We start from the raw sequence: 26,597 nt of genomic DNA, 5'->3' as shown, positions 1-26,597 counted from the left end.
CACCTCGTGAGGCGTTTACTTCCATGGTGTCAGGGGCTCCAAGATCGGTTCTTGGTTGGAAAGGCAGCCTCTCAAAGGGGGCGCATGTTACCACCGATAGAGGCTTGATCTGATTCCCATGCTATCCATCCTGCCAATATGAGGCCTCATGTCCACTCATTTCGCAATCTGCACAGGCTTGGTCAAGCCCAGGCTCTCTGTCAATCGCCAAGAATCATATCGCCCTCCTTTAAGTGTGCATACTTCGCTGTTTCCCTCCATACAAAATCCCGCTTTCGAGCATCTTTCGACTCGGCGCTTGTCTCCATCCGCTCCGTCCCGTCGAAATACAAGTCCTTCGGCAACCCGGCTGAGCTCGAGCCAAACGCGGCTTCTAGAACATCGGCTGCTGAGCGCGGTGGAGGACGTACCATGCGGCCGTTGGGATACAAGTAGACAATGATGGGATAGATGATCTTAAATACGAGCACACGTATAACCCACGGCGCATGGCGCTGGAAACCTGTAATCATGCCCCCGGGGTCGACGCCGAGGACACAGATATTCTTTAGCTCGGGGTCCTGGTCGAGTCGTCGCTGCAGCTCGTGCATCATCATGACCAAGAAGAGTTTTGCAGCGCCGTAGCGGCGGAACCCGCTACGCCAGGACGAGTCTTCCTCGGCCGAGCTCCAAGCGCCCTTGGCAATGGCCTCGAAGTCGGCTTCGTCGCGGACGAAGATCTTGTACCTCTCTTCCTCGAAGGCTTTCCCGCTGGCATTTCGCTCGTCGTTGGGACTGAAGTGTATCCTTTATTAGCTTCGTCGAGGCTCGAGACCGAAAAACTAATCAGCAAATACCCACTCGTGACTTTGGCTTCCAACTACCACGATTCGACCGGCGTCCTTATCTATGCTTTTGAGCAAAAGAATGGTGAGTAACCAATGGCCGAGATAGTTTGCCGCGAAGGTGACGTCGAGTCCGTCATCAGTCCATGACTGCTTACCAAACTCCAGGAAGCCGGCATTGAGGATAAGGGCACGGATCGGCGGGATTTGGCCTGTGGAAACGCGAGCCTGATGTCTGTTATTATTCGGCTTATGCCGACACTTGAGACACCGGAATCTGGATCAAGCACGAAGAAAAGGGGGGAATAGTGGGTGAATTATAAGTACGTGACTCACATTAATACTCTCCGCAACCTGCCGAACGTTGTCGAGCTTCGTTAAATCGAGCGAGAGGACGTCGTTCGCATGCGACGACGTGCCGCGTGCAAGGGTGGAGGTGAGAGCAGGTGCTGCCGTCGCGTCTCGGACGGTGTAGAGGCCGTGGTAAGCCGATAGCTCGGGTTTTGTAACAATCTTCTCTACTATCGCACTTCCGAGCCCGCCGTTTGCCCCAGTGACAAGGATGGTCCCCTTGACGGCCGTCATTTAAAACAGTGACTCCCTGAAGCGTTGAGGTATCGACTGAGTGTCCGAGAAGGTACATATGAAGTACGTAAGCGGGCAAGGAAACGAAAGATGGCGGAAGGAAAAGTCGATGAAGATAATATAAGCCGAGCAGTATTGTTTAGGCCCCCAGGGAGCAAGTGAAGTTCAGGCAGGCCACCTAAGGCAACGCGCGGCCAGTAGGGTCTACACTCCCTCGCCCTCTACGCGTCCCCTGAGACGCCATGTTTGAGGGTAGCACAGACATAAGCACTCGATTTACAAGAGAACCGTGCATGGCCTGGTTATTTCTGAAGGGACTGGTTCCGGTCGCGGTGAAGCCCACACGGGTAGGAAGTCAGCCTGGGACAGGGAATCAAGTTAGAGTTCTTGGTGTCGAGGAGAGCCACCGTCAAATTCGGCGGGAAGCTTCCTTGCATCTTGCGTAGAACAGAACTGTTGTAGTATCGCTGTGAGCTTAGAGAATGAGCTGTATTGTCGCTGATGGGTGAGTATTTATCATTATCACCTGGGGTTCGCCCCGGCGGGACGAGCACAGGGCGGCATCACCTTGTTTCCCGATTTGGGTGAGCCATACCTTGGCAATGTCGCCATTTTAGCAATCCTTATCTCTCTCCCTCTGACCTCTGTCTTCCGCGACCATTGGATTTGTCGTCATGTACATCCCTCAGGCGAAAGGGGAGAGCTCGTCTTTATGCTTCTGCGCACATATGTATGGCTAGACCAAAATAATGCCGCCTTTGCGGGCCGGCAGAGCGTCCAAAGCATGCGATGCATGCCGCAAGCAGAAAACGCGCTGTTACACATCCGACAACAATAGAGGCGTCTGCCTTCGTTGCGAAACACTGTCACAACCATGTTCACTCGAATCTTCTCCAAGCCAGCAGTCAAGACGCAGCAGCATAGACAAATCATTAGCCACCAGCCGAGATCTTGCCGTGGATGCAAGGCTTGAACGCCTGGAGAACACAGTACAAGCTCTGGTGGAGAGGCTTGATCAGTCTCATGGTGTTGCAAGTGGTGTCAGTCCTACGACCTCGAACAGACCACAGCCGAGGCTTCACGCCCAGAATTTGCCTGAAGAAAAAGACTCGGCGCCAGTGCTTTTGATCCGCGATGCCGCTGCCGCCGCCGGTGTCCGGTCGCCTGACCAAGGTCACACTCTACCGAAGCGTTATTCGGATGTTATATCTAGCGGTCTGGTGTCATTGAAAACCGCACACACCCTGATGTCCTTGTTTCATGTCCACTATGGTCGTTGGGTCAAATTTGCCGAAGACATAACTACCGAGACACTATTATTGCAGGTCAGGAGGTCACCATTGTTACTATGTAGTATTCTCTTGATTGCGGTACGACACACCACACAGGAGCTTGCAGACTCCCTGGCGCCTGCTTTGTACGAAGAGGCGAAGAGCCTTGTCGCCCCTGCCCTCCTCACGGTGCCACAATCCACTGAGTTCTTCCAGGCCGCTCTCATATTGAGCCTTTGGTCCACAACAATCGGACAAGTGCCCCTGAGTATCGACAGCTGGCTTTTGACTGGCTACGCGATCCAGCAAAGCCTGGCTAGCCCTTATTTCAATCGGGTTTTCCAAGAAGAGCAGGACTTGCACGTAAGCAAAGCTGATCTCGATGCGTGGTGCATCTGGAACCATCTGTGTGTTGCACATCTTCAGTACTGCGTTGGCACTCGAAGGCAGGCACTCCTGAACCAAGCGCAAATCGACCAGTGCCTTCGTTTCCTCGAATCTGATAACGTCACAAACTTCGAGGCAAGAATGGTCGCTGAGGTTCAGCTCTACTGGATCATATACGACAAGTGCTACGACTCCGACATTGACTCGGCAGACACCAAGCGAACCTTGCAAGAGTGGCAGCGGGAGTGGGCGGTGTTGTTCAATCAACCACGCTCCCAATTCCTCCAGATGGGTTTCCATTTTGCTCATCTGCTTGCCTACTGCCAGTCACTGAAGTCGACCCACGCGGTGATGCGCCTCCCGCTGTTGATTGAAATGATCCAGCTGTCCAAATCCATCATCAATCTTGCCATGGATACAACGGACGAACGCACAAGACACTTGACCGATCACATATATCACGTCATAACGTTTTCTGCACTCACATTGTGTCGGCTCGTTCATACTTATGAATCCAAACTTCGGGCAGCTAGACAAGACATTGAGGCTCTTGACCATCTTGTAATGCGGCTCATTAGCTGGTTCAAGACGATAGGTCTCCCGTGTCATGCTGCGCATATACTTGGCAACGCTGTTTCTGCACAATTCAAAAAACTACGCCCGGCCTTTCAACCCGAGCTCCAACTTGCAGGCCATGACTACCTAGGAACCAATGACGGCACGTCCTGGTCTGACCAACAAATTGGCGCAATTGGCAACAACAGCTTCGTGTATCCTGACTTTATCGGATCCGAGTTGTTCGATGTCAATGCTTCGTCCTGGCCCCAATGGGATATGATCTTGTCTGATGCTGACATGTCTGTATGAGTATGGTGGACAATAGAAAAAGGAGTAGCTTGCGGTGGAACCGATCATGTACAATCAATGACACCGTTACTGTAGCTGGACTGCTCTATCAATCACTGTCGCTAACCTCACAACCAACACCCTGGTTTCGTTACTATGATATTTATGTGCAATTCGTCGAGGCCCATTTCTTCGTCACCAGCTGGCCGGCATGACCTCCATGTCTACCAAGCGCATCATCACTATCACTGGCTCGTGTATGTGGACAGCGTGGGCGGTTTACAAGCAATAGCATTGTCGGCATTCTTCGGCCTCGAAAGACAATGAGCCTTCTCATACGATGCGTGCTATCTTGTCGAGTGGCCGCCTTCGTCGCTTCTGCCAGATGTAGATAGTTAGTAATGTAAGCTCGTCGAGGGAAAGGTGTTGTCGGAAAGGAATACCTCGGGTGGGGTGTTGTTAGTTAAAGCAGCAAGGGAAATATCCCAACCTGGTCGGGGAACAATTTATTTCCTCCGCCGTTGAATTCATCAACCGAAGCTACGCCATCCCCCAGAAATCAATCAGCCAGAGCACTCTACTTAAGCTACACTCTCTCTACGTCGAATTGAAGCTCGTCAGAAATGTTCCAACCTTCGCCTCAGCTTTGCGCCCGCCTGCGCTTCACAACCAAACAAGTTGGACGGGGCTTCTACCGAGGAAACCGGACTGGCTCGAAGGGTGCACACAACGACAGAGGAGGATACATCGTTGACTGGCGAAAGACATCATTCTACAATGTACCAGAGCTTGAGGGATTCAGCGTAAGTCTACCTCGATCTCTAAGGGAGTCTTGAATTATGCTAATCATTACACCCAACAGCTTGCGCCCTATGTGACACTCGAACTGCCTGAGCCGCCTCGAAAGATCACGCGTTTTGGCTCCACGTACACCCCCAAGAAAGTGGACGGGCTCGAGTTTCTACACGAATGGAAGAGATTGAACCCCTATGAATACGAGCACATCGTCAACCACCAGCGAGATCAGGCCGAACAAGCCGCGACGCAAGCAGAGGTTACGGTTCAAGAGAGCACGCAGACCAACAATGCAGGTCAAAACTCGATATAAGCGAACAGTGGAGGATGAACATGTCCCGACTACCACCATGGTGCCAAGGCGCCTTGCACTGTCGATATGCCGTACGGGATACTTCCTTGCATCAGGTTCGGTGGCAAGTCTTTTCCGCTCTCTGGCATGCTGTGCCGTAGCTCGCCGAGTACAAGCTCCCGCACCGGTCAGAACGAGAAAAGAAGCACCACGGTTGGACAGGATCAGTGCCAGACGACTTGCTGGAGAAGGGGGGCTGACAAGCTTCCACCGGGTCAGTCCTTGCGCGAGACTTCCGCCACCGACAAGATCGCTCCTACCATCTCTTACACCGTCAAGCTCTATATCTCAGAATGACGCATACCGTGGTCAGAGACAGACACTTACTCGACTCTGACCCGTCGCTCTATAACGTTGTCTGGAGCGCGAACGCATGTAACCAACACAGCGTTTGCTGCACATGCTCGCGTTCTCATGAGATCCGGCAGGCTAGGCTTGCCCCTACCGATCCATATGGAAGTCTGAGCGAACAAATCGTATATTATCTATCACAAACCAAGAGCCAGCTTTTGCGTCGTCGCCGGGCCTCATCGAAGTCGGGATACTACACTTCATGTCATCTCGTGGGACGTTGGATATAACTGTATTCGGGCATCCCCAACAAAAGTTTCCACATATCTAGACTTCAGGCGTACTGACATGTCGAGATGCACTTCAGTTCCTTGCCCACTGTGGAGATTGTGAGCATCAAAACAATGACGTATCAAGGTCGGAATTTTGTTTTAGTACTATATTTTGAGGCGACTCATTCACAGAACCTCCCCACACACGTGTATGTTTTGTAATTGATACATGATTTGACGATCCAAGGACGTTGCCAGGTATCGAGGATTAGTCCTGATGTCTTGTGACAATCTCCCACATGTGCATTGATCTGATGGTCGTCTCCATGCGGCGTAGAGCTAGACGTTGTAGGTCGTGTACCGCAGTCAATCGGCGAAAGTGGCAATCCGCCATCGTCTAGACGATCAGCGACATACATGGGCATGTCACGAGATTGCCGGAAAACCCGTCGATGCGGTCCTTCTTACTGTCGTCCACCAACCAGGCTCAAGAGGCACTGCAAGTAGGTGTTCCGGGAGGACCGAGAAGTGCTTTCCGACACCATTTTCTTCTGTCAATCAATGTTCATCCCCGTCCACAAGCTGCTCGAGGCGGATGCGAGACATGTAAGGTCGCCCCGTCGCGGAAGAGGAGTAAGGGGAGGAGAGAGTAGGCACTGGAGGACGTCGAACAGCAGCGACGGAGATCGTAGTAGTAGCTACGTATTTTTCATCGCCGTAGAACGCCCTGGCTTCTTCCATGGTCGGCTGGCCCCAGCCAGGACTTTGAAGGCGTCCTCCTCAAAGTCGATGTCTGGGTCACTGAGTACTACTGGACCATGGGGAATTTGAACCTACCTTTCGGCGTTGAAGAAGAATCGGGAAAAGGCCCGTTCGTATTAGTCATGTAGACTCGGGCGGGTACTTGGTGGTGGTGGTTGTATTCAAAGCAAAAAAAAGAGGAGGACTTCAATGACAATTCTGCCGCTTCGAGCTGAGAGAACGTTATCAGCCGGTCAATGAATCATGTATCTATATAGATATCTATAGATAAGATATACGGCGAGAAGCTCACACGTAGTACACATGTGAACGCTGTAGTAGTAAGTAGTTCAGGACCCGATGTGACGTCCATGGTTAGTCAGTATTGATATTTTGACGACACTGCGAGATAGTATCCCCTTAGGGACCCCTCCCCATCCAGGTGTGGGAGTTGGTGTCTGCCTCACGTACCAGTGTTTGTATAACTCGGTGACGCCGCGAACAACTGAAACGGTCAGCCAGGTTCTACGGTGGACCAAAAAGCCATTAGGTAACTGCAGTTTTACCTAAACCGTAGTACTTACTTACTATACTGTACTAAGGTCCCAGCCCACCCAGGTGAACATCGAACCGTCACAGATTACCTGGAGGGTGTATTGTATACACATCAGCTTAGCTACACAACGATGCTTGATGCAATGTCGAGGCTTCTCAACAGAGGGACTCTGTGTTTCCAGATCATGTCCCCGACCTCCGGAGACCTCGAAGTTGGGGGACCAATACCAGATCTTCTACATCCCTCCTCCTGAAGCCCACTTTTTCTTGTCCTTGCTGGCGATATCCGTCCATTGCAGGATTACGACAAATACTCAATTGACATTTATCTCGACACCTGCAACAACTTTTGTTTGATCTTGGTGTTCTTGGTGCTAGTGAACCCACGAATTCTGAGGGTTTGCACGATCCGAAAAGGAGGTCAGAACTATGGGGCAGACACTAAAGGCCACTCTCCACCGCCGGAAGAGAACAGAGTCTCTGTGTTGGCGAAGTCCAATCGATCAATTCCGGTGTGGATGGCACTGGCAGGCCGAAACACCTGCTCGCGGTACGCACCATGCTCCCGTCAAGAAAGGTTTCTAGAAGCCAGATATCTGCAGGCTTCGCGACAGACCTGTGCACTATACAACCCTATTAATAATAGTATGAGCATGGGGTCGAGCTTGTCAGCAACCGAAGTGGTGATGTCTTGGGATCCCAACCTTGAAGTCCCCGGTCTCGATCTACCGGTAATACTACCGTGTCGCATGGCCCGGTTATTGATATTTATGTCTTGCCACATTCTTCATCTTGTATCGCGTATGTCCGCACATGCTGTTTTTCCAGAGCAGGTCGCCCTGCAGCATTTCAAATCCAACGATCACGCGCGATCAATATGAGACATGATCGTTGCGACTCTGAGAGATACACTGCCAGCCAGATTCGCCGTTGAGGAGGTTAGTTGAAATTGAGGCGAGGCAACGGACAAATGTAACTACTGATCGCTTCGAAACGATCTAGTTAGTACGTAGCTTCTCCTACTAGTTAGTATATCTAGATCCTAAGAATTGCCTGGTGGGACTTGGTTGGTGGTCGAATCATGCTACCCGAGTTGGACTTTTGATAGCACGAGTATCCCGATCTAGTAAGAATCGAACCCCGACGGTCCAGATTACTAGTACCTCGCCTCTTCGACGCCTAGTTGAGAACTAATTTAGATCTAGATTGGAGGTGGGCTGGGAATCGATTCCAGGCTAGGTCTAGAACAAAGTCCAACATAATAGATATATGTGTGGTCTTGGGATCGAGCGTTCAACTGGGCACATATATGTGTACATATACTACCATCTCGTCTCTGTACGACTCAAATCGAGGCCTATTAATAGCTTCTTGTATATATACCTCTTTGAAGCGATTTCAGCTCATTAGACTGATACATTTCTATGGAAGGCCAAGTGCACCCTGTAGTTCTATATCTAGATAGCCGAGGTATCGATCTCAATATAGTCAACACTCTCTATCATGGTACCCCTTGAGCTCCGAGCTGGAACTGTGCCAGAGAAAATCAGCGACGCGTCGACAACGATTGACAAAGGTGAAGAGATACGTGACGTATACATAGTAACTACGCCCCAAGTTCAATCCATTGGAAGACTTCGTAGGGCTAGATGAGCAGGCTAGCTCGCTCTGAACCGGGGGTTCGATGCAGTCTGATCCCAGTCCCGGCTAGCCCAGTAGTACTTACTGTACTTTGAAGCGACTTGACTTCACACTTATTCAAACTCCGATATAGATTCTGAATAAATCAGCTATAGACCACTAGTACACTTATCAACACCTAGCGGAAGACAAGATATACTCGTAGAGACTCTACTGCACTTGTACTAGCTAGTATCGAGCTCAAACTCAGCCAGGCACCTTGAGAATAATCTACCGCGACAAACCAACCGAAAGCATCAGTAGACTTGAGTCACGATTGAGGACGCCTATTGTACGCCCAATTTGATCTTAACTTGGCATCAAAACCGCAATACTAAAATTTCCCCGTTTAGCTTAGCTTCTTTTGAAAAAGTTCCCGATCTAGAGAGAAAAATGCTCCACTACATTCATTCCCGACTAGATAATCTCTGCGTGGTGTTTGTAGAAACCGCTCTAGAGAGGCCAATCTTCGAGATAGAACATTAGAAACGCTCTCTCTCTCTCTTCTTCATCGAGAGCAACAAGCAGTCAATCACGCGACTTTCCGAGTAGTCAATCACCCACCCCTCCTCACACAGTACTCAACAGTTGAGAAAAACTTGCCCTGACTGAATGGAGTGTCAGTCCACTACAAGTGATGCCCCGTTAGACCTTGTCCACCTCCTTCTGAAAGGCCTTCTTGAAGACTTGTGCTTCTAAAAAGAGTGAGGAGGCGAGAGGGACGGTGAGAGAGTGTACGAGTGAATAGACCAGGTTGGGGTGATGAGGGGAGACAGGCCCAGCAGTCCGGACTGTCATGACAAACAAATTGTTGTCGAGGGGAGTATATTAATCCCCCGACCAACTAGCAGGAGTGTCAACTTGTTGTCAAGGAGTTAGGTTTATTTCTTCCTCACTGCAAGGAAACGTTTCTCTCTACTCAACAAGGAGTGCATCAGTGATAATTTGTGTAGCTTGAGATGTCCCTCTCTCTCAAGGAAGAGCTGACAGAGGACTGACTGACTTGGCGCAGGGAGAACTGAATTACCTGGTACATTTGAAGCACGTCTTCCATTACCACATACTCCAAAGCTTTCAGTACTCCTCTCTCTCGAGACAGAGTCTTTTCCACTTCTCACGCTCATAATTGTACCAGTATCTAAACATCCAGCCAACCAAACTACAATTACCAGTTTGCTGCTTGCTGCACTCACTATATGCTTGAGTTCCTTTTCTCAGCAGGATTGAGCTTGCGCCGTGAGAATACGTTTCGTTCCCAACCGTCCAGCTCATCGATGTGCGTCTCCCGGACCAACTCGTAGTGCCCAAGCCGAGGTAGCAAGACGGCCCAGATCAGCCAATACACTCCGCCAGCGGCGATGATGCCCATGCCAACAACACAGTGCAGATAATACGGGAGACTCTTGTAGACGTTCTGACCGTGGTCAGGAGGAACGAAGGGCGCCACGACAAGGTAGATGTTGCTGAGCAGAAACAGCAGAGCCACCGGCCATGTGGCACGGAACGGGGGGGTCCAGTTGAATTCTGCGCGCTTCCAGTACAAGTAGAGCAGGCCGGCGGCGACGAAGCAATTGACGATCGACAGAGGGTAGGATATAACACTGTAGTAACTAGTCAGCTTTGCGCTAGAAAGTGTGAGTGGTACAAGCTTCGTTTGCGCGTTGGCGATTTGGACGCCACGGCGTGCTAGCAGACTGACTGGACTTACTTTAGAATGAAATTGTAGGCATCGCCTGGCGGAGGCGCGAGCATAATAATCACCGAGACCAACCAGTGCTCAAAGAGTCCGGCCAGCGGTGCGTTGAAGGGCTTGTTGCTCGCCCAAAAGCGTGAGAAGGGCAAAATACCTTCGCGACCAAGTTCCTGAACAACTGTTTTATTATCGTGTCAGTACCGAGCTATTACTAGTGATGTAGAACAACACATCAATTGGGTGAAAACGTACGTCGACCTTGTGAGAAAATGACACTGAGGACATTCCCAAAGGCAGACAGAGCCACGAAGACTGAAAGCGCTCTTTCTGCTCTGTGGCCGAAAACGTTGCGGAAAAATGAAGCTGCAAGAATCCGGCCTGAGGTTGCGATCTCCTCTTTGGAAACGGCAGCGAAATATGAGATCTGGAAGGGATGCCCGTGGTTAGTATATGTGCAGTGACGGGAAAAGTTAATTGTGCGACTTACATTCACCAGCATGTAAAGTACCGAGACGGCGATGATAGCTGTAGGTGCGGCTCGCTTCAGTGTTCGGATGGGATCCTTTGTTTCGCTCAAGGCGTAATTAGCGTTGCTATATCCAATGTAAGACCAAATGACATTATAAAGCGCCGTCACGACGCCATAGGCGCTGCCCGTGGTACCCTCGAAAGCGTTGTCGAAGTTGTGTGGCTTGGGAACTTTGAGCGCTCCTCCAAGAGCGGCCCAGCCTGAAACGACAATGAGCAGTACTATGACCAGTTTGAACACGCCCAACAGGTTCTGCAAACGTAGGCCCCATTTCAAGGCACAGCCATGAATGAGAAAGGCTGCGGTAATGCAGGCCAGGCCAACACCTCGTTGGTTCCATCGCGTGACCTCAACTTGGGCGGCGTGAAGAATGTACTCTCCGAACACGACCGAGTTTGAGCCAGCCCAACCGAGTAGAATGACATAGCCGGTGTAGAACCCCGTAGCTAGGTATTTCGGCTTGCGGTAGACGAATTCGAGGTAGTTCTTTTCACCGCCGTTGCGTGGGATGCCGGTACCAAACTCGAGGTACACTGCCATGCCGCAGGAAGCGATGATCATGCCGGCGACCCATATGAACAGGGTGAGTCCAACGCTCCCTGAGAGGGAAAAGATGGTGCTGGGCGTGGCGAAGATTCCGGTGCCGACCATGCGATTAAATATGAGAAAGAAGGCGGAGATGGTTCCAATTTGACGTTTGGTCTGAGAGATCGTGGGTTGCAGTTGGGATTCTATCCATGCGTTCGATGATTAGTTTTCAGAGAATACTGCGAAGAGACTGGCTCTGTGTACAGATCACATACCATCGCCCGGACCAGCTTCAAATCCTCCCTGGGACGAGTCTTTGATGGCTCCTCCAGAAGCTGTTTGAGGACCAGAATTCCTATGGGTGACGTACGAACGGATCTTGTCCAACATGTTGAACTCCAGCAGTTGCCGGTAATGGTGTGTGAGTAGTAAGTGGTAGACATCCTCTTCTCGTCGCCCTGGAGAGCGTTCCTATACATTTATACCACAAATCACTCATCACAGTCAGCCACCAGAGCCCATGCCATAAGCTCTCGGCCAAAGCCGAGAAAATCTATCGACATGGCACCCTCGAGGTTGCATTGTGAGACACACCATCGCTGGTTCCTGAATGGTAGGTGTAGTATGCGGTGTCGAAGGGACAGGGTTTTTCAAACCGTCAACAGACATAGTGGGCTGACTCCAGACCGTTCAGCAAATGACATGTCGCTTACTCTTGAGCTGTCTGGAGATTTGCATATGTGATGATGTTCATCGATCGCGCAATCCTTGGTACAAATTTGCCTGCACTTTGTCCAAGGGAATTTTGTGGCTAGTGTTGCTTCGCTTGACACAGAGAAACCGCATCTGCAAGGCTGAAGTCGTAACAAGGGTATCCACGGCCGAGGGCAAACGTCGAGAAAAGTGATGAACTAGCTTGTTCAGGCGAGTCACATCCGTGGCCAACCGATTGTCAATTTGAACGACAACTGCTTGTGGGAGGATCCCGCGATTGCGTGATTGACCAGGGGGATGATGGAGTTGCGCCCAGCCAGAAATTTTTTTAAAGCCTCAGAAGGGCGAGGACTTTGATTTTTTTTTCCCTGCCTGGCACAAATAATATGGCGTGTGCACGGTATCTTCTTTGGGAAAATGGTTGAAGCATGTCGCAACACGGTGAAACCGGTTGTGTATATCAATGGCACAAGACAATTTGTAAGACGAGAGAGCAATGAGCGGTAGTGTTCGAGAGCGATCCATGTGGTTTTTGATCACTGTGACACAATGATAAAGTACTCGCCACATTGACCGGAGGCGCCGTGCTCGAAGAACCGGTGAAGTATCTCTTTGAAGGCAAGCTTCGTCAGGAAAGACTGCGCTGTGATGTTGAATATGGATCGAGATGTTTGAACTCGGGACATTCGACGTCTCGCCGGTTGCTGATACGAAAGCATATTCATAGTTGACCAGAGTAAGGCTTCTGCTGTCTCAATATCGCAGCAAACTGTCGTGGTGCTATTTTAGCCAAGATGATTCTGATTCTGATGACGAATGATTGAAAGATTCTGGTATGTTTCAGCCTTGCTGCTTTCTATAGCAGGTGATTTGTCTAGCGAGGCTCATCTTCGGATCAGCCTCAGCCTCATCCTGAGCAGCCGGTGCTCACTCTACTCATCCTCTTCGTCTGCCCTGATCAATCCTGTTTGGTCGTCTCACAGTCTGCCTCTTGTGTTGGCAGTGTCAAGATGCAGCACCCACCGCTCCCCAAGCATCCGTCTTGGACCCCACCCCCGGTGCAGCTCTACACCAGGCAAGACTACGACGGGGGAGACATTGTCACGTCTCTGAGCCGGAACGAGCTTGGGGAATACGTCTTTACCATCGGCTTGCTCTCGCCCGACCCTTCAAGCCACCAGACCGCCCATGGCCATGTATATCTCCCCAGCCGGAGACGGAGAAGGTGCGGTCCCCTGGATCGACACGACAACGCTCCCGGACATGGTGACCATATGGATCGCGCGCACCGCGTCCAGAAATATGCCCCTACAGCAGCGAAAAGAGGAGTAGTCACGGGCCGTCCACGTCTTCAGCCACATGTCGGACGTCTACGCCGACATATGGTCCACGCTGCAGGGGCGCAGCTTAGCGACCCCGGAATCAAAGATACTGCCCGCGTTGACTCCACCTTCTACATGGCGACGGGGGGTCCAGAGAAGCTCACGCCCGAGATGCCGGGCTCCAACTGCGTCCTAGAGCGTCAGATGCGCGCCGCGGACTGGTGCGACGCCGATGCCAACTTGCTCGACCTCAAGCTGGGCTCCCTAGAGAAGTACTTTGCCAGCTTCCTCGACGCCACGCGCGCGGTGAGGACTGTACCTACGAATTCGTCCACGCATCGCAGGAGGAGCTGACGGGCGTGCTACTGGGGCCACCGTCGAAGGCTGAGGTTCCGTTGGTCGGTGCGGGCGACCCCCGGCTCGGGGAGGACAGACGTCTGTACGCCAGCCTCGAGCCTTCCACCAGAACGCGCTCCGTGGCCATCTCCCACGTCTGTTCCGACGGGCTGGGCAATAATCTTGCCGGTGCCATCCCGCTGTGCGAGTTTGAGCGCCCTCCAAGCTGGAGGGACCAGTTCGAAGGTCTTGGCGCGAGTGGGAGTAAGTGAGTGTAACCTCAACGTTTCAAAGTTATCGTGATATTCTAGTGAAAAGGTCATGTTTGGACCTCTGGCTGCACTCGTACTGACCTTGGAGTCACCGTGCGCACAACGACGCAAATATCCTTTGCGAGGGAGGGTACATGAGTGGAGGACTGGATCGCTCTCGACTCCAAAAGCGACTCCCCCGAATAGTCTCCAACGAGTTATCCTGGGGTAGTACATTAGCCGCCGAACCTTTTGACTGTCATCCAGTCCCAAGCGCCTTCTCAAGAACCAATACGATGATGAGGAAATCACTAGCATGATGAGGCCGAGCCAGAGCCTTGGGTGTGATGGAATGTCGAAACCGCACGTGCGACGGACTAGTTGGCGTCTTCTGCTTCTCTGGTTTGTCTATGCTACTCACTTTCTACGCCAACCTCTATGGAACTCTCAGAATTCACCTAGACTCCTCATTTGTGCGGCAATGGATCTCCGTTCAATGCCAGCGGAGACACGTCTGGGCATCCCAGGTTGGGGGTTATATTCATCTGGAGAGTTTACTAATAGACTCCGCCTATCGAAAGCTCCCACCACCATTTGACCAGTTCGCCATCTACACGGCACAAGAGTCACACACGTGTACGCTGGATCTCCGAACATCTGGTATGCCAAGTACTCTATCACTAAACAAGGAGGTCTTTGGAGATTTTTCGACAACGGTTCCATGGGCACAACCGATCGCCCACATTGAAACAAGCAAGGCGCGAACTCATCATGAGCAATACTAGCAGTCTCTGTCCAAGCACCAGCGAGCGTAGTATCCCCAAGCCGGGAGAAATGCATAATGTTATGTTATAACAACAGTTCGTGGACTTGCGATTAACGATGCATTCTCTACCACAAAATCCCACGGCCCAAAATGAGACCAACCCTTGCACTTCCGCTCCTTTGCGCCTGCGCGGTCGCCATACCGTCGCACGAATCAGCTCATATCGGGAGATCCGTTTTCGACGTCGATGACAGTGGCAATGACACCCAGCAAGTCTTTTTCGGCCGGTTCATCTCGACCCCTAGCCAAGATGTCTTGTCTATCGAAATGGGGGCGGTCCTGGTCAACAGTTCGGACGGCCGCGGGGTGATCGAGAAAGCGGTTTGGAATGTCACTGACGTTGAGTCTGCTCTGGAGCAACTCGGCGCAGGAGGCAATGTCACTGTCGTCTCTGCCGCAGACGATGGATTCTTCTTTCCAGGCTTCATTGGTGAGTCATTCATATACCATTGGTGCCGAGTTCCTAACCGCTGACCTACTTGCAGATTCACACATCCACGCACCTCAATATCCGAATCTCGGACTGTTCGAGGGAACACTACTGGACTGGCTTCAGAAATACACCTTCCCGATGGAATCTTCGCTGAGCACGACACAGTCGCCCCTCTACGCAAACTCGTCAACTCCTCCTGACCCTTATGCCCGGGCCAAGGAGGTCTACACTCAAGTCATTGCGAAGACGCTTGCTTATGGAACGACCACAGCCTCGTACTTCGCCACCATTGACGTTGAGGCCACGAACATTCTCGCGACGCTCGCGTATTCCATGGGTCAACGGGCCTACATCGGGCGGACGTGCCAGGATAATCAAGAGTACAATCCTAGCTACTATAAAGACGAGTCCACCGCCGACGCGATCAACAAGACCTGGGCCTCGATTAACTACATCCAAGGACTCGACCCCAGTGGAGATCTGGTCGCACCGATTATAACTCCGCGCTTTGCCCCCTCCTGCACCAACGAGTCCATGACCGCCCTCGGCGAGATTGCCAACCAGACCGACCTTCGCCTCCAGATGCACATTGCCGAGAACGTCAGGGAAGTCGCCCTGGTCGCCGAGATGTATCCCCAGCAAAGCTCTTACGCCGGCGTATACGACGCACACAACCTCCTTACCGATCGTACGGTGCTTGCACATGGCGTCCATCTCTCGGACGCCGAGATGGATTTGATTGCAGCGCGAGGGTCGGGGGTCAGCCATTGTCCCGCAAGCAATTCGGCGCTAGGGTCTGGTCTGTGCCAGGTCCGCAAACTGCTCAGTAAGGGCGTCAAGGTCGGCCTGGGTACCGATGCTGCAGGTGGGTACAGTCCCAGCATGCTCGAGAACGTTCGACAAGCTTTCCTCGTCAGCCGGACCCTCAGCTACTTGGACAATGACAACAGGACCCTCGACGTCCCCACGACTCTGGCGCTGTGGTTGGGTACCATGGGCTCAGCCCAAGTGGTGAGCATGGACGGCCGCCTTGGAGGATTCGAGCCTGGTATGCTATGGGACGTGCAAGAGGTTTCTCTTCACTCTGACGGTCCCGTGAAGATCTTCGGCTGGGAAACATGGTATGAGCGAGTACAGAAATGGGTTTGGAACGGTGGGGAGGAGAACGTAATGCGAGTATGGGTCGGTGGACGCCTGGTTTCTCGGAGGGACTGAGAGAGCGAGAGAGAGATACTTGTATCTGGTGACACTAGTCAGTACTAGGTCAGATCTTTAAATACTAGGTACATTCGGAATACCCACAAAAGTACCTCCAAGCCCGTAGCCGACGGCTCCCTGTGATACAATACCACCAGTCTAGCATTTTAAATACCGGGAGAGCGAGAATTGAAAGTCACTTCTTCGCAGAGGCGACAGCGCTACTTACTCTTTAGTCAGTCTCTCTGCCTCTCGTGCTACTACTGCTAGGACAAAGTGAATGTGGCCTACTGCCACTGTACTACTTACTACTTATTAACTCGCGAGAGCTGAATGTACCACCACACAGACGTACGGAATGTTATCGACTGGATGGACACGAGATATCACGCGATTGACTTGACATTCCACATGTCCACAGTACTAGTGGTAGAAGTAGTACAATCGGTATCGACCGAGATTACGCCAGGAGCATGTTCTTTGGTAACTAATCTGAGATGGTCGAGAATACCCTGCGGAATAACCAGCCATTGGTTGGTTTGGTACCCTTTGATCTCTGTCACCAGAGCTTTGAAGCTTCGACAAGCTTTTTTTCCCGTGTCGCCCCTCCACCGGTAGTAGCAGTGGGCCGCTCCGTTTGGCTCCAAGGACTTACAGTAGGAGTGACTCGTACCATCCCATCCTATGGGATATAGATCTTCCCTCTATCGTTTCCACATTTGTTCAGAATGAGGTACCACCATGCAAATGACGCGAGAAGTCGACAGTATTGCGCCTCCAGTCGATGCGGCATATTAATTATATGGCGACATGAAACTTTTTTTTCCCATCTATCTGGGAATAATGGTAGTAGTTAGTAGTCTACACCGTACGTATATATATGTGCGTATATATATATGTACGTAGGATTAATCCCCCAGGCGGCTACTGGCGATTTATTATACGTATCTCTTCTACTACTAGTGTACGCGTAACAAGACGAAAATGGCGACCAAAGAACAACTTCGACCTGCGACGACGACCACTTTCAACGTGACTGAGCCTCATGTGTCTGAACGGGATGCAGACGTGACCTTCAAAGTACTGAGTCAGTACGGTGGTGAGCTCGCTCAGAGCCTTGACCGTGAGGGGGAAAAGCGGCTGGATCGAAAGCTCTACTTCATTCTCGTACCGTTGTTGGTGTTGATCAATCTCCTGCTCTTTGTCAGTCTGGCGCCTCTCACTCAGTCCTTATTCAACGAGCAAAAGCGATGGGCGGCAATCCATCCATATGCTTGCAAAGTACTGACTGACTGACTGACTGACCGTACTGAATGATGAAATAGATTGACAAGGCCACGTTGGCGTACTCGTCCATCCTTGGTCTCTTCGAAGAGACCGGGATCGACGGCGGGAAATATAACAATCTCAACACCCTCTTCTACGCTGGTAAGTGTTACTGTGTAATATACTTGCTGTATACTTAAGTATGACACCAAATGTATACTCACTGCCGCTTCAAGGGTATATCATCGGTCAGGTCCCCGGCCATTATCTCATGCAGCGCATCCCGCTGTCGCGCTTCATGGCCGGTGCCACGTTTCTCTGGACGCTGATAGTGTTTCTACACTGCACCGCCAGTTCCTACGGCGGCCTCATCCCCCTGAGGTTCTTCCTGGGAATGGTCGAAGCCCCTGTCGTCCCCGCGATCGAGATCACACTGGGCATGTTCTTCGTCCCGGCGACCCAAGGTCTCTTGCAGCCCCTGTTTTGGATTTCGTGCTTGGGTGCGCCTGTGCCCGCCGGCTTCATCGCCTATGGCTTGCTCTACACCCATTCGGCGGTGCTACCTTGGAAATTCTTTATGATCATCACAGGGTCAATGACTTTTGTAAGTGACAAACTTCCTGTCGATCCACTCCCGTATGAACTTCAGTACGTACGTATCTATCGCATTTCATATAGCACTGACGGCGAACTTCCTTTTCCCAAGCTCCTCACGATCCTCGTCGCATTCATCTACCCCAACAATCCGGCCGAGGCACGCTTCCTCACGGTCCAGGAGCGCATACATCTTGTCCACCGGATCCACGCCGCGACGACGTCCAGCATCGAACACAAGCAGCTGAAAAAGTACCAACTGCTCGAAGCCGTCCGCGACCCGGTCTCGTGGCTGTTCGGACTCCAAGCATTTACGCTCATGATCTCCAACAACATCGCATACCAGCAGAACCTGCTCTTTGTGTCCCTGGGCGTGTCGAACCTCGGGTCGACCCTCGTCTCTGCTGCGTCGGGCGGTTTCAGCGTGGCGTGCTGCATAGCTGCGACTGTATTCCTGCGCTACATTCCCTGGCGGAAGGCCTACGTAAGTCCCGCAAAAGTTCTCACATACCAGTTCAGTTACAAGTCACTTTTTTTTTCTCTTGTTGCTCTCCGCGATAGTCACACAAATCTAACCAAAAGGATGATGACTCACTAGTGGTCTACGTTTTGGTGTCTACCCGCCGTCGCAGGCGGCATCGGCATGTGCGCGCTTCCGTGGCACAGCAAACTCAGTCTCCTCGCGTGCCTGATCCTCGCGGGGAGCACGTTCGGCATCACCTACATCATCGCGCTGGGCTGGACGACGAGCACCGCCGCCGGGTACACCAAGAAGCTCGCGCGCAACGTCTTCTTCATGGCGGGATACGGCATCGCCAACTTGATCTCTCCGCAGATCTGGGTGACGCGCGACGCCCCCCGGTACTATCCCGCCTGGGCCGTGCAGATAGTCATCAGCTGGACGGGGACGCCCCTGATACTGATCATCATCCACCTCGTCCTGAAGAGGAGGAACGAGGAACGGTACGCGTGGATCGCGGAACAGGAAAGGTTGGGCAAGACGAGGACCGGCATCATCGATCGTGTCCGTGAGGACGGGGAGAAGGTTCAAGTCGAGGTCGACGTGAGTCTGTTGGACTTGACCGACGGAGAGAACAAGTACTTTATTTATCCACTGTGAGAAGCGCGGTAGCGAATATACCACTTGTGTACTAGTGTGATTGTACTTTGCAAAGTTTTGGTTACTAGTTACTAGTCAGTGGTAACTAGCCAATGTTAATTACTACAACGCTGGTAAGTGAATTACTGATCGATCGATAGTGAACTGAATTCGAGCTACAAGTCCGCCGACTAGTCAGACTGTATTCGACAGTTCGCAATTCATTCCGAATCTGTTTGCCCTACTATATTATAGCATTTGATCGGTTTCTGACTGAGTTGGACCTCAAAGATTACTACATACCTACTACTGCATAGTAGAAGCTCCGGCGTGAAGGTGTGCCAAGCACCGGCTTAGCACCCCTATATAAGGCTAGATTCACGTGAACCAAACGAGTCCATCGCGTTGGCTTAGGCTGCCGTTCAATATATCTCCCGCTTGCCTGTGTGCTTTTCTTGATGCGAGTTTTACGAGTGATGGACATATTCACGACGACCATTACCTCTTTCTTACACATTTGATCTACGAATCCATAAATGGTTGTAAAGAATTCTCCGATGACGCAAAATCAACTCGCTGTCAGGTTCGAGCACGACACGTCCTGGATTATTTCCTACCTTTGGGCTAAGGAGGATGCGTCTCGAAATTTGACGCTTCCACCCGATCAGCAGATCATCTTGGATGATTGTGTCCGCAACCTGGAAGGTCTACTTTCCAAGGCCATCCATCACTCTAGGGGCGAGGATGAAATCCAAAAGGTGGTATCGTGTCGGGATAAATCAGGTGGCTCTAGAGCGAATCGTACTCGCCTGTCGCACGGCTAGTGGCCGCAATTGACGCATAAAGGTCGCTGTTATAGGCGTCTAGGGCCTCCGCAACTGGATCCATGTCAGCAACTCTCTAGGAAGAAGGTTCATAGAAGAGGAACATATGGGAGATCAACACCATGGGAGACGCGTGACGCAAAAAAAGGCGCAACTAAGGGGTGCGCGACGTTAATACTATAGCCGTGGCAAGTGTATCGACGCTGTCCGTCTCTGGACACTGTTTATTTCAAGTCCCTCGGCAAAATAGAATCAAAATTGCGAAACTCTGTCGTCGAATATGTGTTTGTCCCTTCAATCGAAAACTTGAAGCTTTGCGGCAATTATTATCTCGTATTGTGTGGTGCAGAGCTTCATTGAATCATAAAATGGACACTAACGCGTTGCCCTCATGTGCCCTGGCTCCTTTCCAGTAGTGAAAGACCAGGCCTGGCAGCTAACATGTCCACTTCTTCTTGTTGAATGGACCCTACGTTTCGACGTTGAAGACTAAACTGCTTGACGGCCGGGTGAGGGACGATGCCTGTCCATCTGCCTGGCTGATTGGGGGTTGCCGAAAGATCGTCCGAGAAAGATACGAGGTGCAGGGTGATACACAAGTACATATGTCCCTTGAACCATTGCTACAGTTGTCATTTGTCCGCTATCAGCCGCACAATGACCGCCACCGGGCCTACCGCGACATTGTTCTAATGCGACTTCAGATCAGATCTCAACCGTTATAATTACAAAGGATAGTATCCATGGAGTGGGTCAAAATAAGATTCAGGAGGACCCGAAAGCACGTTCTTTGACAGTCTCGACGCGACTCCATGTCGACTCCTGAATGCTTCTCAAGACCCGTATACGGAGTTACCAGCTACTTTCAATGCCACATGGGGAAGCATCCCACCATCAAGTCTCAAACCGCTTCTAACATCTCTGTATTCAAGGGAAGACTTCCGCGTATACCCATGCCAATTTCATAACCCGGAGAAGCGCTACCGGATTCCGGACACACAGAAATCTCCCAAGGATGTCCGCCCCTGGGGAATTCGCACACAAAAACTGGAAGATGTCGGCCCGGTATCGGTCTTTAGACACGCGGCGATGGGATCTAGGTGCTCAAGATGGTGGTGCCAATAACAACACCTTGCTCGCACAGTCTGATCTTCTCCACATGCCATGACCAGTCTTTTGGTCGGTTCATCGCGCAAGTATGAGAATAGCTGACAGCCTACGGCGAACCTTCTCCTTTACACGTCCTGGACATGTATGACGACTTTTCCTCTTGCTCTGCCGGTTGCAACACGCTCATACGCCTGGTATTGTCAGTTATGCCCCTGCATGATTCTCGATCAATATATTTACCTTGATGGCGTCCCCCATTGCCCACTCACTGTCAACTAACCCACGAAGCATTCCTGTCTCCATCAAGTCTGGAACCTTCCGCAAAGATTCTGGATCAATGTTTCCAGAGTGGAACACGTATCTGCGAGGTATGCCACCAAGAACTACCGGCCATCGTTTCCTCAACTGTGACATGAGGACAAAGGAAAGGATACCAGAAACCGAATTGAGTACGCCACCACTTTTGTGGATCACGTCCATTTTCCCACCTGGGATGAAGATTCCGTCAGGTTTAAGGTAGCGAGCACATTTAAACCACAGGCTGTCGTCGGTCCCGGCATTGTCGATGATAGCATCGAAAGGAAGTGTTGCAAATCTCTCGGCACAACAGTCGCCCAGGCGAGGGTGGGCAGTGTAGTCGATGACCTGCGATAAGTTTGTCAACGACTGGGCAGTCGTTTGAGCCTGGGGGGGGGGGTCTTTTCGCTCGGCACAACACATATGACGCTTCACGACACAAGACTACTCACCTCATCCGCGCCCAGTCCTTTGACCAGTTCTATATTTGCTGCCGAACAGGTCGACACGATCGTCCCCTCCTTGCCCACGAACGACCTTACGATCTGTATAGTAGTTGACCCGAGGCCAGATGAGCCAGCAGTGATGAGGACCCTATCACCTTGTTTCAAGCCTGCCAGCTCGCAGAACTGTAGTGCAGTACATCCATTTCCCGCCACACCAGACGCCTCCTCGAAGGAGATGTTTGCAGGCTTCCTAACTACCTGGTCGGCTGGAATGACAGCGTACTCGACAAGCACACCATTGTATTTTTCTCCACCTTTGAGGTAGTCCCGGGGGTTGGGACTGCCAAAGACAGCATCACCAGCTTTCAGATGGCGTACGTCCGAGCCCACAGCTTCGATCACTCCTGAGAAATCAGAGCCCGGAATCCATGGATTGTCGTTAAAGTGAGGGATTATGCCCATGAGGGCCGCGAAGCCCTGGAATGCAGATACACAGGAGATCTTGACCAGAGCGTCGTTTGGTCCGAGCATTTCCGTTGTCGGCTTCCGGAGGTCATCGCGAAGTTTTAGTACTTGTGAAGGCCGTCCACGAGACGTAAATATCCAGCCGCGCATTGTCGCTGTTGAATTAATTCCTTGAGATATACATGCAAGGAAAAATACAACGACTAGAAATAACAAGTGGCACAATGTGTGTAAGGAGTCGTCTAGGCGGCTGTATCCTCACCATCTGTATATGGAGTACTAGTAGAGGTCTCCTCGTTACAGGCCCTGATACCTTTCGTGCGTCCTTCGGCCGAATGACAGTGGGGCGAAAGTACGATCAGGCTTCTCTGGGCCGCAACTCCGCCGTGGCACCGGCTGTCGCGAGACAAAAGGCACATCAGAAGCTCCTTACAAGGGGCCTTGGCATGTCGACCGACTGTACTCCGTACATTGCGTGTGCTAATGAGAGTAGCCAATCTCAGTTTCATGTTCTCGAAGGCGAAGAGCTGCGCTGAGACGCTGCGAGAGGCTTTGGTCGATATTTAGAAACAGGACCCCACTTTGAGACCGGCCCCGCGGCCGTTCCATCGCTCAGTCACTTACCTCCCTACCTCTTTCAACTACAATGATACTAAAAGCAGAGTCTGGTCTTGAGTGGGTTCAAACACCCTTTTCCTTAGTGCCTCGGTGGACGATCGAACCCGACATCACATCCATAAATCGAACGATCCGAGGACTATCAGACTACTTCCAGCAAGAAGTGAGCGTGTCATTCCTGACTCAAGGCGCATTCAATAAAATCTACTCCGTCGAATCTGACAATCACCCACTCATCATACGTGTCTCCTTACCAGTTGACCCGCAGCACAAGACACTGAGCGAAGTCGCGACGATTGAGTGGACACGGCGACACACATCCCTCCCCGTGCCGCGAATTATTGCGTACAACTGAAGCCGAAAAAAATCCAACCGGGTTCGAATGGATCCTTATGGAGAAGGTTCCGGGGAAATGTCTGGCGGATGCGTGGAGGGGCATGGAGTACGAGGCGAAAGAGAGACTTGTCAGGCAGATGGCGAGTTATTCGAGCGAATTGTTCAGGAATCAGTTACGGGGTATTGGGAATATCTATCCAGACTTGTCATCGCCACACAGCAGTGCCCCTCCAGAAGTCAAAAGGATCGTTTCGATGCAGTTCCTTTGGGGCAATCATATAATGCGGCAAGACGTCCGTCGGGGCCCTTTCCACTCGAGCAAGGCCTGGGTATCTTCCCTGTTATCTCTCAGTGAACACGATTGCATAGGTGTACTGAACAGCAGCGGTGGGATCAAGGACAGCGACATTGAGGACGCAGAGAGGACATTACGCATCGTCAGGAGGCTCAAGTCTCACATAATCGAATTCTTCCCTAACGATGAATGTGGCCAGGGGGAAGATCCAGAGCCCTCTATGCTTTATCACGATGACCTCTCCATGCGCAACATTCTAGTCAACGAGAAAGGCGATCTTGCAGGCGTGGTGGATTGGGAATATGTTTCGGCGCTACCACTGTGGAAAGCATGCTATTATCCCTTCTTCCTACAACGCCGTCCTAGAAACGACAAGCCTGATCGGAACAAGTATCGGCAAGAAGAGGATGGAAATCCTAATAGCTTGTACTGGGAACATCTGATGGAGTACGAGCGGACAAAGCTGCGCCGGTATTTCCTCGATGAGATGCGACGGTTGGAGCCCAAGTGGATCAAGGTTTTTGATTCTTCTACAGCGAAAAGGGACTTCTATCTGGCCGCTGAAAACTGCGACAACGAATTCCTTGCGAGAGATATCACGGAATGGCGCGATGACGTTAGTGCAAGGAGAGGAATAGTACGCAGTTTGCGTGATAGATTCGACGAATCTTGATTGTTGTGAGATGATCCGTGCTTGACACGTCAGCCAAAAGACCTTGGGGGTTGAAATCTTTCATATGTCTTCGATTGCTCCGGCTCTTGACTCGGGTGTGGAGTAACAGAATGAGGTCTGTTCGACTTCGCTTTCCTTGGCCACCTTTTGCGGCAAGCTACAGGTAGTCGGGGGGTTGCCGCATACCCAAATTCTGCGGCAAGACTACACAGGTACAATAGTCACACTTGACCGCTGAGCTAATCAGCGAAGAGTCCTACCCACCTACCACCCTAGGCTGCCGGTCGGTTTCTCAAGCCAGCAATGAAGGATGCATGAGGGTGTGCAATCAACATCCTGCTTGACGGTCAGTCGGGTCCACCTCTCGACCTACATTTGCGGCCTCAGATGGTCGGTGTTGATGGTGGTGCTGAATGACGCCGAGAGTTGCCTTCTATCTCGAGTGCTTCATTCGTCGATGAACGGTCCTCACACCACTTCTGCAGACTACTTGTAGCACAAAGGATATCCACATGAGTAGGATCTGAAGACCAGATTTCGATTGAATAAGTTGCCGGAGTCAAGCAGAATGCTAAGAGAATACGACAGGTCGAGTGACTTCTTCCACCGCGGCTTTGATGGAAGTATACACGTCGTCAACGGAGCCATTTGCATCGATCTCCTACGAGTCAGCCATTAGTAATGCATTACTCTCCAGTGACTTACCTTCCAAAAGGGGCCCCTCCTTCGTAGGTACTCTTCTACTGCCGAGTTTTCATGAGAGGATGTTCGTAGACGTTTCTTGATGGCATCGTCATTATCATCAATTCGACTAGACGACTTCGAAAGTTCTTTTAAGCGATGCAGCAGAACTTCTTCAGAGCAGTCGAGAAGTTTTAAAGGCGCGGTCGTGAACAATATTTATACTGTAATCCAATCATGCCGAGGCTTTGCGGGTCACGTGTAGCCTGGCTTGCCTGCACTTCTGGGCCGGCAAGCCAACAAGGCGCCTTAAGATCTGGGTGCCATCTCCCAAGACAAAGGTTCTTAAATCGATCTTCAACACAAAGACCGATGGGCCACACCCGCCGACACAACGCCAGCGTCCACCGCTAATTACAACAAAATCTCGCACAATTACAGCACTAGTGACAGATGCTGAAATTCGGTCCGCAACGTGGATCGTCGGGCACTACGGGGCCAGGTATGGGGTCTGCATTACCGGATCCAACATCGTCAAATTCGCGCCCGCCATTCAAACTTCACGGGAGATCATAGCAATGAAATTCGTTCGACAGAAATGCCCGGATATTCCGGTACCAGAGGTCCGTGGTGCTTGGGAGGTTGACGAACAAGATGGCGAAAAGACAGGCTACTTCGCTGTGTCTGTGTTACCTGGATCTATACTCCGTGACCTCTGGCCCACATTGACCGACGGCGAGAAAAAGACGGTTCTGGACGATTTGGCGGAGATTCTAGTACAACTACGATGTGTTCAGGCTCCAGAAAACTCCATGATTGGAGCAGTTGACGGCATAGGACCGGCTGCCGATCTCAGAGCCGGTGGCACTGTACTTGGAGGTCCGTTTCCCTCGGAGTGCGACTTCAATGAATGGCTACTCTCTCTCATCCACCCCGAATCACGGCAACATTGCTCAGATTTCTTCGTCGAAACGATTCACGGCTGCCTCGCAGGCCTGAGTGCCCATCAGATTCGATTTTCGCACGGAGACTTAGGAATGCATGACATCCTGGTGGAAGGTGGGAGAATCACAGGCATAATCGATTGGGAGTACGCAGGCTGGTACCCGGAGTACTGGGAGTACGTGAAGATGATCCAATTCTCAAGGGAGAAGCAGTTTTTGTGCTGGTGCCAACAGTGTTGGGACATTGGTGGTTTAAAGGTGCGCTATGACAGAGAGTTCGTGGTGGACAACATGCTAGACAGTCAAGTCAGACACGGGGCAAGAGTTATCAAACGGCCAAGATAATTATGGTCAGGACAAAAAGAATTGAGCGGTAGGTGACCGCTCAAAAATCAGGTATGCCAATTTACCTGCAAGCTACGCGCCGGATCATTCTACCTCCAGACTCTGCACGAGCTACAGGCCTAGTGCGTATATCAAATCGTTTATTGAGTGATCAGGTGTTGCAGACACCGGGCGGC

General features: G+C 51.4%; 10 protein-coding genes across 10 annotated transcripts; 7 read left to right on the top strand and 3 right to left on the bottom strand.

The window, feature by feature from the left end:
- Window positions 1-200: 200 nt before the first annotated feature.
- On the bottom strand, window positions 201-1,409 carry PV08_06889 (uncharacterized protein; the record flags this gene model as incomplete). The annotated part of the gene is made up of 3 exons (XM_016381222.1): window positions 201-774; window positions 841-1,052; window positions 1,161-1,409. The coding sequence occupies 3 exons, from the start codon at window positions 1,407-1,409 to the stop codon at window positions 201-203; spliced, it is 1,035 nt and encodes a 344-aa protein (XP_016234324.1).
- Window positions 1,410-2,158: 749 nt separating this feature from the next.
- Window positions 2,159-3,934, top strand: PV08_06888 (uncharacterized protein; the record flags this gene model as incomplete). The annotated part of the gene is made up of 1 exon (XM_016381221.1): window positions 2,159-3,934. One exon carries the CDS (start codon window positions 2,159-2,161, stop codon window positions 3,932-3,934), a length of 1,776 nt encoding a protein of 591 aa, XP_016234323.1.
- Window positions 3,935-4,536: 602 nt separating this feature from the next.
- On the top strand, window positions 4,537-5,021 carry PV08_06887 (uncharacterized protein; the record flags this gene model as incomplete). Its single annotated transcript, XM_016381220.1, has 2 exons — window positions 4,537-4,716; window positions 4,776-5,021. The coding sequence occupies 2 exons, from the start codon at window positions 4,537-4,539 to the stop codon at window positions 5,019-5,021; spliced, it is 426 nt and encodes a 141-aa protein (XP_016234322.1).
- A 4,770-nt stretch (window positions 5,022-9,791) lies between these two features.
- Window positions 9,792-11,739, bottom strand: PV08_06886 (uncharacterized protein; the record flags this gene model as incomplete). The annotated part of the gene is made up of 5 exons (XM_016381219.1): window positions 9,792-10,200; window positions 10,308-10,470; window positions 10,545-10,716; window positions 10,780-11,552; window positions 11,625-11,739. 5 exons carry the CDS (start codon window positions 11,737-11,739, stop codon window positions 9,792-9,794), a joined length of 1,632 nt encoding a protein of 543 aa, XP_016234321.1.
- A 1,334-nt stretch (window positions 11,740-13,073) lies between these two features.
- PV08_06885 (uncharacterized protein) lies at window positions 13,074-13,993 on the top strand (the record flags this gene model as incomplete). The annotated part of the gene is made up of 2 exons (XM_016381218.1): window positions 13,074-13,691; window positions 13,730-13,993. The coding sequence occupies 2 exons, from the start codon at window positions 13,074-13,076 to the stop codon at window positions 13,991-13,993; spliced, it is 882 nt and encodes a 293-aa protein (XP_016234320.1).
- Window positions 13,994-14,888: 895 nt separating this feature from the next.
- PV08_06884 (guanine deaminase) lies at window positions 14,889-16,446 on the top strand (the record flags this gene model as incomplete). Its single annotated transcript, XM_016381217.1, has 2 exons — window positions 14,889-15,228; window positions 15,284-16,446. The coding sequence occupies 2 exons, from the start codon at window positions 14,889-14,891 to the stop codon at window positions 16,444-16,446; spliced, it is 1,503 nt and encodes a 500-aa protein (XP_016234319.1).
- A 966-nt stretch (window positions 16,447-17,412) lies between these two features.
- PV08_06883 (uncharacterized protein) lies at window positions 17,413-19,408 on the top strand (the record flags this gene model as incomplete). Its single annotated transcript, XM_016381216.1, has 5 exons — window positions 17,413-17,709; window positions 17,754-17,856; window positions 17,931-18,298; window positions 18,401-18,772; window positions 18,887-19,408. 5 exons carry the CDS (start codon window positions 17,413-17,415, stop codon window positions 19,406-19,408), a joined length of 1,662 nt encoding a protein of 553 aa, XP_016234318.1.
- Window positions 19,409-21,446: 2,038 nt separating this feature from the next.
- Window positions 21,447-22,679, bottom strand: PV08_06882 (uncharacterized protein; the record flags this gene model as incomplete). Its single annotated transcript, XM_016381215.1, has 3 exons — window positions 21,447-21,512; window positions 21,562-21,966; window positions 22,071-22,679. 3 exons carry the CDS (start codon window positions 22,677-22,679, stop codon window positions 21,447-21,449), a joined length of 1,080 nt encoding a protein of 359 aa, XP_016234317.1.
- An 860-nt stretch (window positions 22,680-23,539) lies between these two features.
- PV08_06881 (uncharacterized protein) lies at window positions 23,540-24,451 on the top strand (the record flags this gene model as incomplete). Its single annotated transcript, XM_016381214.1, has 1 exon — window positions 23,540-24,451. The coding sequence occupies one exon, from the start codon at window positions 23,540-23,542 to the stop codon at window positions 24,449-24,451; it is 912 nt and encodes a 303-aa protein (XP_016234316.1).
- Window positions 24,452-25,710: 1,259 nt separating this feature from the next.
- PV08_06880 (uncharacterized protein) lies at window positions 25,711-26,421 on the top strand (the record flags this gene model as incomplete). The annotated part of the gene is made up of 1 exon (XM_016381213.1): window positions 25,711-26,421. One exon carries the CDS (start codon window positions 25,711-25,713, stop codon window positions 26,419-26,421), a length of 711 nt encoding a protein of 236 aa, XP_016234315.1.
- Window positions 26,422-26,597: the final 176 nt, after the last annotated feature.

Source organism: Exophiala spinifera, assembly GCF_000836115.1.
Source record: "Exophiala spinifera strain CBS 89968 unplaced genomic scaffold supercont1.5, whole genome shotgun sequence".
Taxonomy (NCBI): domain Eukaryota; kingdom Fungi; phylum Ascomycota; class Eurotiomycetes; order Chaetothyriales; family Herpotrichiellaceae; genus Exophiala; species Exophiala spinifera.
The sequence above is the reverse complement of the archived record's forward strand: the minus strand, read 5'-3'. Positions and strand labels throughout refer to the sequence as shown.